The sequence below is a fragment of the Trematomus bernacchii genome, unplaced genomic scaffold (assembly GCF_902827165.1).
Source record: "Trematomus bernacchii unplaced genomic scaffold, fTreBer1.1, whole genome shotgun sequence".
NCBI classification, from domain to species: domain Eukaryota; kingdom Metazoa; phylum Chordata; class Actinopteri; order Perciformes; family Nototheniidae; genus Trematomus; species Trematomus bernacchii.
Window position 1 is genome coordinate 12,192,430 of NW_022987828.1, and position 17,548 is coordinate 12,209,977.

At 39.5% G+C, this 17,548-nt stretch overlaps 1 protein-coding gene across 1 annotated transcript; it reads right to left on the reverse strand.

The window, feature by feature from the left end:
- Window positions 1–175: 175 nt before the first annotated feature.
- Window positions 176–17,525, reverse strand: actn2b (actinin, alpha 2b). The gene is made up of 21 exons (XM_034152700.1): window positions 17,200–17,525; window positions 13,139–13,253; window positions 12,880–12,999; window positions 12,668–12,754; window positions 12,449–12,536; window positions 12,072–12,150; window positions 9,417–9,498; window positions 9,099–9,184; window positions 8,773–8,865; window positions 8,214–8,444; window positions 7,892–8,039; window positions 6,990–7,140; window positions 5,799–5,907; window positions 4,918–5,058; window positions 4,520–4,702; window positions 4,115–4,249; window positions 3,641–3,820; window positions 2,997–3,143; window positions 2,294–2,359; window positions 2,048–2,206; window positions 176–1,175 (listed from the first exon to the last, which is right to left on the reverse strand). Exons 1-21 carry the CDS (start codon window positions 17,332–17,334, stop codon window positions 1,017–1,019), a joined length of 2,694 nt encoding a protein of 897 aa, XP_034008591.1. The 5' UTR covers window positions 17,335–17,525; the 3' UTR covers window positions 176–1,016.
- Window positions 17,526–17,548: the final 23 nt, after the last annotated feature.

Below are 17,548 nucleotides of genomic sequence, written 5' to 3' on the forward strand. Positions count from 1 at the left end.
TTGAGTAATCTTACACACATTTAAAATGTTTTGCCATGAGTGCTATACATTAGCCATGCCCCATTTGCCGGATAAAGCAAATATGCTCCTTTTTTCCAGCTCATAGAAAGAAAGAAAAAACATGACAGTGAACCTCTGCAGGCTTTAAATGAATACTACCAAATAAGGACCTGTGCGTCATTCAATCTTTATTTTCTTGTTTGTGTGTTGATTTTTGCAGTTTCTTTTACATTTCTTGGCACATGTAAGCATTTACATATTTGTTGTACCCTCAGAAAATGTTTCAATCCTAAAACACAATTCTCATGAATAATGCACATTTAATCACCTGCATTCTCTGCCTTTAAACCACTGAGCAATTGTAAACATTTACTTTTGCATTCTTGTGGTTTCCCACTTTTCCTTTGTTGATACTGTGTATTCTTAGACTTTTGGGAACCCATTTTGAACACTGTTTATTGTTGGATGGCAGGAGGTCTGAAATTGCTTTAGTAAACTGTAATTCACTTTAAAGCATCTCAAAACGCCCTATCAGAAGATTGTATTCCCAAAACAAAGGCACTGGGAGGAAACATTAAACACTACAAGACACTGCTAGTCGAATCAGGACATAAAGACGTCTATGTTCTTTCTAGTGATCTGTTTTATGATTGATTACATTTTCTCTTAATCACATAACCTTTTTTTTGCAAACTCCATAACACACAAGATAAAATATACAATCATTTTTTTCTCAAAATATAATTTAAACATGGAAATTCTTTTTTGTTTAGGGGGCAATTTTATCCAAGAGGACAGAACAAGATTACCAAAACATTTGACAATGCTCAGCATGATTGTAGACAGCCAAATGTAAAAAAACTAATCAACAAAAACCAGGGATGGTCACAAACATATTTAATTCAACATATTTGAACCAACTTTCTTATAGATTCTTTAAATTCATCGGGATGGATGATAGGTAGGGAGGGGTGGTTAGGTTCATGGTCAGTAGGTGAAAGGGGTTTTTTAGTCAGTTAAAGGTCGCTCTCTCCATAGAGGGCAGTGGAGAAGGCGGTGTAGTCCAGCGCCCCTGGTGGAGCTCCAGAGCCAGCGTATGGCGGCATCCTCATGATGCAATACTCTGCTTGCTCAGGGGGAAGTTCTCTCCTCAGCTCCTCCATTAGTATGTAGGGCTGTGGAGACAAAATGTACATCAGGCCTGTTTCCGGAAACATTCATGCCAATACAGAGAACATATTGCTAATCTCTCCTTTTTTTTAATGAAAGACTAACATCTCCTGCCGTTTTAGTTCTTGACCTTGTGTGCTCCCGACTTCTTGATTTTCCACACATTTTGAGATGTTTACATTTTTAAATAGTTTATTTCCACTTATGTGCAATGCCTTGTTTTTTATGCTGCTGCAACGCAAACATTTCCCAATTTGGGATCAACAAATTAGATCTTATCTTATCTTATACCTGCCCTTCTTACCTGCCTATGATTTTCCCATCTACCCAACCTGTTATACAGTCATTTGTTCCCTTCTTTTGTTTATTCATCCTCAATTCTTTCCCTCCTGTCTCCATTAGAGATTTGAGCAGATGATGCAAGGATGAAATCAATTAACAACTTGGTTTGTATATTCTAGCGGTGTGTCATGCTTCTTAAATACACTCACAGTTTCATTCTCGCTCAAAGCCTATTATCTATGTTCTTCCTGGTGTGTCACTTTCCAGCATCTTCTAGTGTTAGTTTCCAAAGTTTTGGGACTTTGCCTGATCCCAGCCTGGATTTGTCTTCTCAGTTTGGACTGATTTACTGTGTATAATTACCTGGCTCTTCAGTGAAGGCCACCTTTTTTAACTTCACATTGTGTCCTGCATCTGTTTCTGTTCAGCCTAAAATTGCTACAATCTCCACCCTTTTCCATTTTGAGCTCATGAATAAAATTGTACATCATCAATCATAATGGCATGGCAAATACTTGGAAGTAATAACTGGAATAGAATAGATATGCCTAAGAATATCTGCTGGTAAGCCACGCTAACACATACACACACATACCTTGTCAGTTGCCAGGATGCGGAAGGATGCCACAACCTGCTCAGCAGTGTCCGTGTCAGCAGTCTCTCTGGTCATAAAGTCTATGAAAGACTGGAAAGAGACGTTTCCAGTACCGTTGGGGTCCACCAGGATCATTATACGGGCAAACTCCACCTCCCCCTGAGAAACACAACGATGGAGAATGAGAAAATATCAAGCAATATTTGTGTAAAGTACTGATGAGATAGCATGTTTAAAACTGCATACCAAGTCATAACCCATAGAGATGAGGCAGGCTCTAAAGTCATCAGTCTCCATTGCTCCATTCTTCTTCTGCAATTCAAAGCCACATTTCAGATTTAGGAGAGATTAGAGAAAATAATACATCATAATAGGGGGAAAATGTAATCACATACAATACAACATGATTTTTAATATAGCAAAAAATATGACAGAAATATTGTAAGAATCAGTCCAAGACAACTTTTCCAAATTTGAAACAATCATATCATTTTTGTTGTAAAATACATTTTAATTCTCTCAACTTTTAGCACATAATCTTGCTGTTTCGACATTAAAGATGATGAAAATGTAATGATAACTGATGTCTGAGAGCTTCTAAACTGAGCAAATATAGTAAATCATATATTTTGATGCACACACTGCATGTGGAAGTTGTATAGACTGACACAAAATGTTCTTATCTAGTACACAGCAAGTTTTTTCAACTTTGTGTTTGTCACTTGTATTATCCATGCTGTTGCTCCGCCATGGTGAGACGCAGTCAGTCAGTCTGTGACATTCCTACAGTTCTGATGTAGCTTGAATAAAAGCCACAGGGCAACTCTAAATATAGGGCTACCACCACAACCTCCTGCTCGGCTTCTGAATCGCTCTGATTGCTTCAAATCAGTCACTCAAAATCGCCCAAAAACAGACTGCAGTTATGCAAAATAGTAGAAAGCTGTACCCTGTCAAAGTGGTTGAAAGAGGATCTGAATTCTTTCATCTGCTGCTGGCTTATTCCTTTGGCATCCCGGGTGAGGATCTGGGTCTCGATCTCGTTGATGGTACGGGCGATAGTCGTGAGGAGCAGCTCCCACCCGACACGGATATGCTGTTGATGTGGTGACAGAGCAGATGTGTTAACACAGACACACCTTGAGCAGTTAGAATAGGTTTTAAAACTGGATATCTAAATGTAGGTTTACTAATGCTTAATGTGTCAGTTTCCGTTTATATTATCATCGATTTGTGTGTTTGTCATACTGTATTAATAGTCTGTATGAATCAATTTTACATTTTTGTATTTCCACAAATGTATTCACCCAAAGAAACCTCAAAGCACTTTGGTATAACTGTTATAGCCAAATGTTAATCTATTTGCTCAGAAAGTAGTGCTATGATGTTGAGTTTTACAGGGACTTCAATAAATGCAATTGTGATCTTAGTGTTCTGCATAAAAAAAAAGACAAGGCAAGATATTGCTTAGCTTATTCATAACCCCGGTATAATGATACGTATCTTCCCGCAAGATTATTGAAATTACACAACCCTAGTATCCGTGCAGTGTTCATGTCCATGCATAGTCTTATAACACTGTTTGCCCTGTACCTCCATAGTGTAGTTGGTGTGTTTGTTATCAAACACCAGGGACTCTTGGATTAGCTGGTGGTCTCCCTCCAACTTGTCGACGTTGGGCTTGTAGGCAACAATGACGTGCTCACACTGCTTCAGCTGGGTCATCTGGTCCTCAAGGGTGCCTCCTATCTCCAGAGAGCAGCGGCCAATTTCCTGTAGCAAACCCAACAAGGACAATCTAATATTTGGACCAATTTCGATCATACAATCCTCACTAATAAGGCAGGTAATTATTAACCTTTGTCTAAAGTATATAGGATATCAGGATATATAGCATCTGAACATTTTATGTGTATAGAAATAATAATTTGCATTATTCTATTAACATTATCTGGGCAGCCACAACCACGGTACAATGCTTTTGAATGTAATCATCTTCCATTTTAGGTCTTTATTTGATTAGATAGAGGTGACGGTCAAATTTCAAATGAAGCCTGTATGTCTGACCTCCATCCTGGTTTGTATCCACGGTCCAATGAGATTAGCCTGGGCAGCAAAATGTCGTCTCAGCCTTTCATTGGCATGCTGACGCGCCATCTCCTCCTGGAGGGCACCATCTCTCTGAGGAACCAGCTTCTTCACCTACAAAACACATGCATGTACACACACAGGGCTTAGATGTAATTGCAAGAAGCTGGCTTCCCCTAAAAAGAGACATTGAGTAGCAACATGCTACTACTATGTGTTATATAGTCCTTTAACTCAGTAATACAACTTTAATGTAGCACTTCTTGACTTTGAAGCGTAGATATTTCATAATTTATGTTTCTTATATGGCTAGACGGCCACTATCTCAATAATGACTTTATTCCTTGATATGAGTCTGTCAGTAAGTGTTGAAGCCGCAAGTACCTTGTCCCACTTTTCGATAAGGTCCTCAGTTGTGAGGGTGCTATATGGGTTGACAATGTTAGCCTTTATCCCATAGCTCTGGGAGATTTTCTGCACTTCATTGTGGATTCCCAAGAGAGCCTGTCTCTCTGCATCCGCCTCGGGGAGAGTCGCTTTGAACTGCTCATGAGCTGCGATTAAACTCTGGAATGGAAAAAGGGAAGTCCTTCATTTTATTAAAATTTCAATTTTGTCAAGAGTGATAATATTATGTAGTTATATTTTGGTGTGACAGGTATACCAACATTACACATTATATAACATTGCACCTCCAAGGATGATCATAGGAAAATTGTGAGCAGGTTCACTTTAAATTACATTTGATAACAGCATACCTGTTGTGAAATGAAAGAACCTACCTGAACCTCTTCAATAGTATGCACTATGAACATGTCCTGCAGATCCTCCATGGCTCCCTCCATCCAGTTGTTGAACGGAGCCAACCTCTTGGCAAACTCTATGAACAACTGATCAATCGTCTCCAGCAGCTTATCTGTCCGCTGAGGGGATTACAAGATATCACATGTCTGGATTGTTTATTTATAAACCCTGAAAACATCCAACCTATAGCTCAGCATTGAGTCTGCCTTGATCTAAGGAGAAGTCATCCTCATCACATCTCACATACAAATCCCAGAAAAACATCCCCTCACCTGTTTTAATGACTAATCCGAGGGCGCATAACATTGTTATGGCCTCATTGACCCCTAACTCTGGCTTCGTTGTTCCTGACAAAATCCCTCCCCTCCCTTCCCCGCATACAGTGGGTGTTGGGGTGTGGGAAATGACAGAAAACAGACCTCTGTCCCTGTCATTCAGACTTAATCCTTGGCCCTATTCCAGGGGCCACACACATTCACAGGTCTGGATGGCCAGCACGGATCATAGGAAGTGGCTCGCGGGCTCTCGGCCAATCACTTCCTGGACAGGACTCTTACATCTATTTCTCCTTTATCCCCTTACACCCTTCAGTTTTACCATTCTATCTAGGTCAGGGGTTTGAGAGGGGATACTCTCCTCATCAATCAGTCATGTCTTCACTGTTTCAGATGTCATTGACAGACATCTAAATATGATTACAATGACATTTTGATTGAGTTGGTTTTGGATTCTGCATCTATTGGGGACTGTGTGGAACATTAGCGCACTCTTGTGGAGACTTATTAACTTATCCTAAGATATGTGAAAACATTAACCTCACAAAATATAATTTAAAAAAAGGTAGAGTGGGTCATCTCACCTCCAGTGCCTCTCTTCTCTTCTGAGTCAGGGTTCCCAGCTTGTCCCACAAGTCACAAATGCTCTGGCAGCGCTGGTTTACAGCAGCCACGTCATGGTAGTCCAGCTCACTGGAAAAACAAAGCATCAACAGCTGTTCATTTCAATTATGGAAAATAGCTTTATGGCGTTATAGTTCCCCAGCCATTTAGATACAAAACAAAAATAACAAAAACTGATTAAAAAGGGTTATAAAAGCACAATGTCAGACTCAAGTGTTCAATGAGAAAGGTCTGGTCATAGAAATGTGCCAAAATATAATATTACATTTAGAAATATAGCTACAAAGGAAATATTCATCAAGTGGATGTTAAGTTTTAAAAGAGGCTCCAAGTAAAGACGAATAAAGCGAAGAAAATGTCTTTACATTTGACTAATGCTATTTATTTAACCTTGATCCCAAATGGAGACACAACACAGTATCACTATTGTCTTGTTTGGTAAACTAGCGTAGTTTCAAAACACCAGAGTAATGTTCCTTTCTGTAGCATCACTGAAAAGTGATCTGACAATTCCTTTAAGTAAGCACCTTCAATTTAAGACAAGACCATCCAACCCATATAAGACACAATTCATTAACGTTCATCTGCTTTTAGAAAAGCGGATAACTTTGAAACAGGAAGTACTGTGGCCAATTCCGGACAGAGAAGATAACTATGGACAGGTGTTGCTGATCGACTGCTGATTAAAAATGTCAACATGTCTCAGTACTACACCCTTCCCCTTCTATTAAGATAAGGTAACATATTCTTAACCAAGAAGAAGAGGATTTAAGTCGTTTAAACAAATACTTTTGTGAAAGTCACATTTCCACAGTGAGTTCATTTTGTTCCAATGTGTTTGTTCTGCTTTTCTCCCACTGTTGTCTTCATGTAATATCTCAAATGGTTGAAGGGAAGCATTTTCTGTGAGAAAGAAGTATTTTGTTTCTGCACGTCCTTTGTTGCTTGTCATGAATAATCTTTCGAGACAATCAGCCCTCTAGGTTATACAATACAAGTTATTAAAGAAACACAAATTGGGATTGCATTAGTTGATTTTGCTATTTGCCCCCTGCCTCCCCTTGGTGGCACTGTGTTTGGCAGACGTGAAAACATACTCCTGGGCTTCATTCGACTCATGACTGCAAACGTCTGCTTTAGGGAGTACGTACTTTAGTTCCTGTGCAATGGCTGCAATCTGCTCCACTCTGTCCTGGTGAGCTGCCAAGTCACTCTCAAAGGCCTCGTGTTTTCGAAGCAATGCTTTGATTTCAATCAGGGTGGCTGTTTCATAGTCGTTCTGGGAGAGGATCAGTTCTTTACCTGAATATCACACATATGCAAAGAGACAGAGAAAGAAATGAGGTAAGAGGGGAACAACAAGATGATTAGTAGGTGAGGTCTAAACACAGCCCTTATTTGGTCATTGCTGATGGAGAACGTGACCTGTGGCAGGCCACTACAGGCTGATTGCATTGGACAGACCATAAAACCTTCAATCAATTCTAATAAGGAACAAGTCTAAACAAACCCTAGGGTTAGTGGAAAACACTTGAAAACTGAAAAGCAGTCAGAGAAGCAGGAATACAGAGGCCAAGGCTAACAAATAAACAGATAATCATGGACCATAGATCTAGGATAAGTTACCACTGTAAGCCTCAAGGCTCAATTCTGATCATAGTGAACTGGTGACACTCCTGGAATGACCCGCTTGGTAAAAAATAATGTAATCACATGAAGGCCCATGCAGCAAGCTGTCAACATAGAGGCTGCTGAAGTCAGTATTGATGGTTTCATTATAAGTTGATATGACACGCAAGTCAGAAAATTGAGAGTGTCAATGTTGATTTAAAGTGATGTAAAAGTCCCAGAAAAATCCACTATGACTGTTCAGACTGAGATTGCATCACAAAAAGTCAGACCTGAAACTGATTAAGCACCAGATATCAAAATGGCCCATATCAGAATCATAGTTTGAACATAGTTACACTGTAGTGTTGTGCTGCAGTAAGACATTAATAGAAAAGCAAGCATGCAGACAGTTAAAATGCTGAAATATAAAACTTCAACTGACCGCTGGCCCAGTTCTCATGGTTGGTGGCTTTTTGGCAAAACTTTTCAGCCAGATGGTCCAGCCTCTCCAACCTACGGATCTCTGTGAGGAGCCACTCCTCATACCCTTTCTCTGCCTGGTCCAGGCCCTGCCATGCACTGGCAATGTCCTGTACACAACATCAAAAATACAAGTTTAAACTCACTCTAAATGAGAAATATATAAATATGTATATTAGTGTAAAACATCAGTTGGCTGTTGACTGTTTTACCTCTAAAATACTTGACATAAACAGTGATGGTGAACACACACACAGGCAGTGGAAGAATTTGGAGTGACTTACAGATACCATCTTCCCCTCGGAGGGCATGAAGGCAGGGCGATTGCTGATGCGCAACTTGGTCTGCAGGGTGTTGAAGTTAATTTCCAGCTGGCACTTCTCCTGCACTTTAGGGGGCTTGTGCTGGCGCCTGTAGTCCCTGAAATCCTCCAGCTTTTGCTGCATCTCCACCATGGTCTTCTCTGGGGTCCGGTTCTCCAGCCAAGGAGTGGTGCGGCGGATCCACTCCAGCAGCTTGGAAACAGAAGGACAACATGGGAATAAGTGGAGAGTCAAGAAAAAGCACCATGCTAAGATATTAGTGTGTCAGGAAGACTGTGATGAATTATTAATTTCATTCAGCAGATGGATGCATAAGTGGGGGAAAACACATTTCAATCTGTACTTTTTTGGTATATAGTCATCTAAGGAGACAAACTTTAGTGTTACGTGTACTGTGTATACTCTTATCTACAAAGGTTCCAAAGTTTAATCTACTTTGGAAAAATCTAAATGAAATTGCACAATGTGTCATCATCATAAAAGAGGATATCTTTTCATCAAAAGATTAATTTTGCTTTACCTCGCTGGCCAGTCTCTCATACTCTTCCATCATTTTCTCGTTCTCCTGGTTCACACCGAGCACCTTACAGATCCTGTTGGCAGCCGTCTCTGCCTGAGAGCACAGGGCACAATAAATTGTAATTACATCAGCATAGTTACACAGCGGGCCACGCTCCCATTGATCCTTTCAAATTATGTTAGAACATTATCCCAGCAATACTTTTGTTGGTCAAATGCCAAGTTAGAATCAAACTTACAATCATTTTGCACCCGCTCTCAAAATGAATATATAGATAGGGTTGGCTAAAAATAAAAGTTGGTAAGGTGATGGTTCACCAACTATACCTGTTCAGCTCCAGCAAAGGCATGGTAAAAACAGGACACATAGGTCATGATAGCTCTTTCATCGGGCTTCGGGGTGTTGATGATGTCTTAGATAGAGGAAAAAGTGGAAATTACTTTGGAAGAATGAAGGGAGACAGAAGCAACATATTTATTGTCTACATTAAATGTGATTTTAGGACTAACATTGCAAAACAAAATAGACCTTCAACAGACAAAATATGACAGTCCAACACAACAGTACAGCATATTGTTGAAATATAAGTTGACTTTTCTATTTGGAAAAATCATGTTTTATATATGTATTTCATAAAGCATTACCTTCTGCGTCCAGCATTTTGGGAATGTCCAGGTGTTTCTCGGCTATGTCAAAAGCCAGGTTCAGGTTCCCCAGAGGATCATCCTAAATAAAGAAACATAATTCTACATCACTGAACAGCAATGCTGGACTTAAAATGCCACTGCGCTGACCGCCATGCTATGGTGGACACATCGTACTCCCTGATCTCCTACTGTACATGCGTATTAATTTAATAGCATTGGTTTTGAATAAGCTTAAGAAGTTCTACATTCTGTCTGCAGTGTTATTATATTAAGTTAAAACATGATATATAAAAAATTGAAACTTAAAGAGAAACTTATGCTTAAGAGAACGACCATTTGTAAACTAACATTAATATTAAAAAAATAAAAAAGTGTATTGTAGTGGATGTCCATACTCTGATGCAGACTTAAAATAATTGATTATTTTTCAATATGGCTATTCATCTTAAAATCCTTGTATAAAATCATAACCAGCATGTTTGTACTTGATTTTAATAATTTACACTATTTATGACAACACTATTGAACTAAATGAATTCGTAAATTAAGTTAATAACAGATTACCCAAGAAAACATTTCAGCCCTACAATAAACATCACATATATTTTCAACAGGAGAAACCAAGTGCATAACCAGAGTGGGACGGGTGCATTTAGCCAACAGCTGACGGCGAGCCCCTCCCTGCTAATGGGACAGTCAGTGAGAGTGCAATGAGGTAAAGGGATCATGCTATCATGCTGCTGCTATTGTCCCTATCTCTGTCCCGCTGTTCCATAAACGTAGGGGGCTGGGGGCTGGCTCACTACATGACAGGACCAGCTGCTCACAGATCCAGAGCAGGACACACAGAGACGGAGGGACAGGGTGGTGAATTCATGACGGGATGTAGGGATGGATGAATGGATAGAAGGATAGCCCAAGGCCTCTATGTGTGAGTGCGTGTGTGTGCCGCCTGACCAGAGCTGTCTCAGCGGGCAGTAACACTGAAGCTTAACAAACGCTCTCACCTGGAGCCAGACTCAACAGCTGCCTGGCGCAAAACTGTCTCCTGGCAGCACGAGCAGAACTGAAAGTCGAGTGTGTAAATATGTATGTCAAAGAGATTTAAAGTGTGAGAAAAAGCAGTAGAAAGAAATTGATATGGTAGATTATGTGTGTGTGCCCCATCATTCATATTTACCTCAAGTGCCCTTTCCTAACTATGAGACTCAACACCATCCTTAAGATTTGACGGATTAACATGACAGTTCCAATCTAGTAGACATCTTCCTGACTTTTATGAGGACTGGCAGCCTCTGAGTGGGGAACACGACGTGACATCATGGACAATAGCAGAGGTTAAGTTAAGCCTGAGCACTGAAGGGGACTAGGCTCAAGTTTCTGTGAATATTCAGGGTCAACTCCAAGTCACGCCAGAGAGTTGTGTGTTGAAAAGTGAACGCCTTCTCTTTCCAAAACAAATGAAAATGTCACTCTTTGTAATCGAGCTTGGTGTTCCCCTGCTATACATATACTGAGCCAAATTTGGCCAAAGGTAAAGTAAATGTTCCTGTTTAAGCTCAGCTATCGACTTTCTCATGAATACACTGTCTGATTGTTTAGCCCATTAATTAGTTATTTGCAGTATAACATAATATAATCACAACAAAAGCTTATGGACAGGAACATTTATTTTGTCTTTTTTCCTCCAAGTTGTGGTTTTATATCAAAACAGATCTAGCACTGCAAGAAAAAGCCTTACGTAAATATTCCGAACTTGCTACTGCAGCACCTTCTTCCAGTAAGGAAAGGATGTTTTACTTGTTACAAAACTGGAGGGCTGTCAGTTGGTCTTGTAGCTCTGCAAATAAGCAGTACACTGAGGCCCTCGCCTGTTTATATTCAAACACTGGGAATCCTCAACATCCTTTAAACCCAGACACCATGAAAAGCATTTAAGCTCAAAACAATGCACACACCAAGGCAAACTCTGTACTGGTTCGTCATAACTACAAGGTAGACATATTTATCAGCTCCCCATTAGGTCCAATGGTACTGTATAGGCACTGCTTTTTCTAAATTGATCAATGAATGCTAATGATGCTTAAATTGTGTACACTGTGAACTGCTTTAGTTAGGATTAATGAAGCATGATGTGAGACTAATGATAAAATGGTATCCTGTGAAGAAGAAACCCATCCGTTGATTAAATCCATTAGCAAAATAACATACTGTTTATCTACGGCATTAATGCTACCTGATTCTGCCTGCGACAAACAATTGGACTTCCATTAAACAGCTTACCTTACATATGCTCAACAGACTCATATGACATGTTCTTATTTCCCTCAGTGTATACAAAACCGCCATGAATAATACCAACGGTCCCAACAAACAACTTCAAGCTGCTATATTTTGTATTTTCTCTGGATCAGAACACTTTTCTGTACACAGAAACATAGCATACACCTCCAGTTCTAGATATAGAGAAATGTTCCTCAGTGTTTCATAAGTCAACACGTTATAAATAGTGCCATTATTCTGACTCTGTAGTGTGTATTTGTTTGTATTAGTTCACACTGTGATAGGGGTGCTAATTTTGTGGGAATAAGTCATGTTAGTTTTTGGGGGCTGAAACACATCATCCTGGTTACAATTGAAACCACACGACACCTTGTTGAGCTTAGAGTAGTCGAGGAGGTCGGGTCTGTGTCTATGAATCAGGGCGCAGAAGGCCAGGCCATCCTTCCAGCTTCACCGGCCAATGAGCAGAGAGAGCCAACATGTCAGTTCAGAGAAAGAACATGCTAAAATAACTCATAGATGCTGGAGTCCAGAACTAGCATAACTATGGTGCAGACATATCTGTATTGCTTAAAGTAGGCCTAAGGAAGAATTGAGTATTAGCAGATTTTCACTGTATGAACTCTGTATGTGTTGACAGTTATAATCCCTTTACTTAGGTATAGAATGAAAGGACAACCCTTAGCTATCAATCACATAAACTAGATTAGACTCAATGAACAGTACTTGATGTCTTTAACACTCACCTGACATGGAAGTTTTGAACATTGACATTCCTGTAGGGGGCAGTCTTTCTCTGACACCACAGAAGAAGACCTTCCTTGGCAGATGTTTCTGAGGAGAGAGTGAATTCAAAATGAATTGTTACATATAACACAGTATAGGTTTGTTGTGTCTACGCTCAGTGAAACATTGTCTATAGAACAATAACTAGACTCTGATTATTTAGGATTTTATCATTTCACCTTCCACATTAATGTCCTGGATGGCGAAGCGGAGGATGATAGTCCAGATCATTCCAAGAGTCATCTTTACATTACCGTCAACAATCTCTGAAAGGCAAACAAAATCAGATTTCACTTGAGTAAATATTAACATTTTGATTATCACTCTAACATCTATGTTTGTGAGACCATGTTGGGCAGCTGTAGTATATTCATTAAACAGGAAGGATTACCTTCAGCACCAATGGAGACCAGTTTCACTCCTTTGCTCGTGATGTATTCCAACGCTTTGTTGACGTTAGCAATCTTATGAAACCGCATCTTCCCTCTGTCTGGCTTGGGTAACCTCTCTCCTACAAATAAAAACATTTATGATGGATCCAGTTTTCCATGTAACTTTGAATGCTCAAACTGAAACAATATTATCAAATTAAAGTCAAGATAATTAAAATATGATGTTATAAAATAAACATTGTCCTTTAGTGATCTCACCTGAGATAACTTCCAGAAGCAGCATGAGTTTTAGTCCATTCCTGAAGTCCTCCTCAATATTTTCAATTTGAGTTCCAGCTTTCCTCAGGTGAGAGTTACACCAGGCTGTGAAGGTCTAACAAGGAAGAGAGAGCAGTCAATTCAAAGAGGATTTTATGAAAGTCATCATGCAAACGTAAAAAGTATTATGTGCATAACATCTCTGCACTTCCTTGCATTACAGGAGAAAAAGGGGGAGGAGAAATAAGAATATTTATTAAAAAAAGAGTAGCGGTATTAAAAGCTATTTGAACAATAACTTTAAACATTTATTACATGACATTCCCAGTGCAATGTCACTAAGTTTATGAACTCATGTATTGCACTGGTACTCTAAAAGGTTGCTGTATTTGTACTTAACTTGAGTATTAAATACAAAATAAAATAATAAATGACTTAACAATAAACTGATTTACACATCTAATGTACGTATTCATGCATTGAAAATCGTTATCCAGAAATATAATGTACATGATTTTGATAAGCCATGTGGTATTTTAAGTATATTTTGAACCAACACTTTTACTTGAGTATGACTTTAAATTCCAGACTTTTACTTGTAACAGAGTATTGTTACAGTGCAGTATTGCTACTTTTACTTCAGTAGAATATCTGAGTACTTCGTCCACCACTGTATATTTCTGTCTGCAACAGACCTAAACAAAGTGAGGCAGCTAACAGCTTAACAAGTCGTCACTACTAGACTATGTACAAAATCAATGTTAACCTCTTTGTCCACTGCTAAATTTATGGATTAACCTTCAGTGACCCATTAGTGTCCAATTTCAGATTTTTCTTCTTCTAGTTCCAAAGCTAACAACCAAATGTACTCCAGGTGGGGTACTAAAATACTGTAAATCAAGTTAAGACAGGATCATTGTCTTTCTTCTCCTATTTTTAAAAAGTCTGTCAATAGCGAGCCACAGAGTTCACAGACGCTCAACACTGCTCGGATGAAAGCTGCGAGCCGACCACAGAGCACATTCCGACCGATACAAGGTGTTAAATTTAGACCGCTCTGCTGTGCCTCACGATAAGAGACCGGGAGGGAAAAACGTAAAAATGTCTCGCTGTGTCAACATAAGTGAAAATGTCACGTGGATACAGAGTTTTTTCGCCTCACATCACTTTCTGTCATTAGTTTGCCACTTAGAATGTGATTGGTTACAGCTGCAGGGTGATCGCTTTATCACAGTATGCTGTTATTCCAGGTCTCACTCATTACAACGCTAAGGCATGAAGACAGGCAGGCGTGGATTAAGGATGACGGCATTATAAACAATTGTTTATTAAAGAAAAAATAAATGTAAGGGTATACCAGAAGGAAGGATGTATAGATCTTTCATTGTTTAAAAAAAAAAAAACTTTTGCCACAATAGAAAGAAAATCTTAAGCTACTATCAGTAATTACATTTTCGTATTTAGTATATTATATTAAATATTTGGTACTTAAATTGTCTGTTATGTAAGCTCAGTGCCAGACTTGATATTGTGCTCTTTTAATCTCCAATGTCACCAAAACACATATCTATTTGTCCTGGAGCTTTTTTGAGTACTTTTAATATCAGTGGTTGTGAAGTCTGATGATTATATTTAAATACATATATATTATTCTTTTGGCACTTTGTTTGGGCTGTTTTGAGCAAATAGTACAATAAATGTGTATTCTTAGCCTTTGAGAATACAAGAGCAAAAGAGCAAATTTGTCAAATGCTTTTATCAGTTAATAATTATTTCTAATAAATTGATAACGTCATTTGACATTACTTTTAGATATTTTAGCACATGTTCCAACTGCAAGTTTTAAAGATCTCATGAACACATGAGTTTATGGGGGAACCAGCCAGCCGCTTTTTCTTTGGGTGCCAGTGCAAGAACATAATATTACAGGCTTTGGAGTAAAGGCCATCACATTCTGAGTGAGTCCCCAGGGTGAGTGTGACATTGAACTGCTGCCCTCCTTGTTAAAAAACGTGGCCTGCCGGTTCTCCAAATTTGACTCAGTCACAGACCCCTGCTGCTCACTTTCCAAGCCCCCTACCTCACTCTTCAACACAAGAGACCAATGACGATTAAGGCTAAATATATTTATGAATCACATTCAGCGAGGACCAACCCTGTCACTGAACTGGCTGATGCCTTTGGGGCCTCACTAGGTCATAGGCTGGCATGCCATGTCCAGGAGGATGGAAAATACATGAGAAGCGGCTGTTTAACATGTTTAAAAGACAAAGACTCTGAAACATTAATGTTAACTGAGGTTATATCTGTCGGAGTCAACTAAAAGATTCAAAAAGGTCTCATTAATATCCAACGAAAAGAAGCTACCTCATCTGAAAGTAGGATTTGAAATAAGGCCACTGCACCAGAGATTGGATTAGATAAAATATTTAAGGCGACTAATAGTGGCCCCTAATGAAGCAAACATAAGCCTTGTGGCAACAATAGTGTCAAGCAGGGGTTTATAACAAACTAGTCAGACAAAGAACACCTTTATCACCTCCCATCATAATAAAAAAACACTATACCAATGTTGCTGTATGCAACCATCACTGGTGCTTTATGAGTTCTGATTAGTGTGAACAGCTGTTCCAAGAACTAAACCACTCTCCACTAAGCAACTCCAAATTATGATAAGTAAAATATAAACACTGGAAAGATTGTTATGTATATATACAAGGGACCTGTTGCTGCCTTGTGTTACCAAAAATACAGTTTTGTCATCCCTGTGGGGGCCACAGGAGGTTATGGGCATGGAGCTGATGGCCTCCAGTTGTGCGAAGAGCTGCAGTTTAAGGCCAACTTTTAAAGCCCTATGCCCAACTGACAGTGTGGGAGGCCGAGGCTATATTGAGTTGAGCTGGTACATTATTTCTGCGTGGTTTCTATAAACAAAAGAATTCCGCACCAAGGACACTGGATTAACCCTACTATAATGCCTTTTGGTCCCGAGGTTAAAATTAGATGCAGCGTCCATTCTAATCCCAAGAGCGTCATCATGTGTTCGAAGCATCTGTTGACAGCTCGCATTCCGCGCGTATCAGTGGAGAGGCAGCAGTCTGGAGAGCCGCTGGAGGCTATTGTTAGCAGCCTGGTACCCGCCGCATCCGTCCGTCAAGCCGCCCTCCTTGCATGCAACCCCGGCTGCGTCTAATCAGCAGCACGTAACTAGAACCACACAGGAAGTTACCTAATGCTGTCCTTCATACTAAAACGTCACGTGAAAATTCCGGTTCTTGGGTGAAAGTTAACAAAAAACATAATTCCTTCCTTAAAATTACTGCATTTCGCAATTTATTTTGCAATATTGCCTGCGCCAATTACCGAGTATGTGAAGTACACGCACGTTATACACACGTTGTACACACGTATAGTCTGTCAGAGATAACTAAGACTAACCTTATATGTTGGAAGACTTGCAAAAGTTGATGCCGTTGCTTCATTGTTAAAATGTCTACTTTAATACGGGGTTAAGTAGTGTCAAGGATGGTAACATTTAAACAATTGAAAGTGGTTGTTATTTTAACGGTTTTAACCTTACATTGACATTAGCTTATATGAGTGTCTTCTGTTAGCGCCTTTTGCCACGTAACGTTGCACGTACACACACAACTAGGACAAAATAGAAGATAAATACTACAATAACTTTGCCTCTACGGTATGACAAACATATAATCTATTTTATTCGCGCTACGTTTAATCAAAAAAACACTTCTGAAAATGTTAGGTTCAACATCGGGTATTTTATTTTTGAAACTCTTAGCAGGATGTACATTTATTTACCAAGGTCTGCTTGCCGCAAGTAAGTCTCAAACAGAGCGGTTTTGAAACTATGTTGTCCGACAATGTATACCCAAATACCTGGAAAAGTATGTGAAAATCAACTGCTGGAAATTCAATACACTCTTGTAATGTGGTTAATTTTGAGTAATTTATTAGCATGAATAGTTTTATCTCTTTTCCATTCATAACAGATAGGATTCATGTATTATTTTTTAAACAGATTGTTCTCTTTGACCTACTTTCCTCTGCTGTTGTTCCCAGGCAGGGTCCAGTAGATTGTCCCTGTCCCACTCATCCTCCTGGTTCATGTATTGATATTCGTCGTAGCCGTTATCATAGTGCACCGTGGTCTCCATCTGAGTCATCGTCATCATACTTGCTGTTCCTCCGGAGCTGGATTAACTGTAATTCTGAGGACAGAATAGTTCCCTGACTTTCTTCTCTCTGAGCTGCTGCTTTCTCTCTCACACACTCTTGCCCTTGTCCTCCCGACCTGACAGACGTCTGGCCCTGGTTGCCACAGATGCACAAGCGACAGTATCTTTAGTACTGGACAGTCACGTGATGCCTTTCATACCTTCCCCCAAA

Coding starts and splice junctions, on each gene's coding strand:
- actn2b (XM_034152700.1), bottom strand. CDS start 17,334: ATGATGACGATGACTCAGATGGAGACCACGGTGCACTATGATAACGGC. Junction 12,151..12,448: donor GTTCAAAACTTCCATGTCAG/GTGAGTGTTAAA, acceptor TGGCCGGTGAAG/CTGGAAGGATGGCCTGGCCT. Junction 4,250..4,519: donor TTATCGAAAAGTGGGACAAG/GTACTTGCGGCT, acceptor TGTGTTTTGTAG/GTGAAGAAGCTGGTTCCTCA.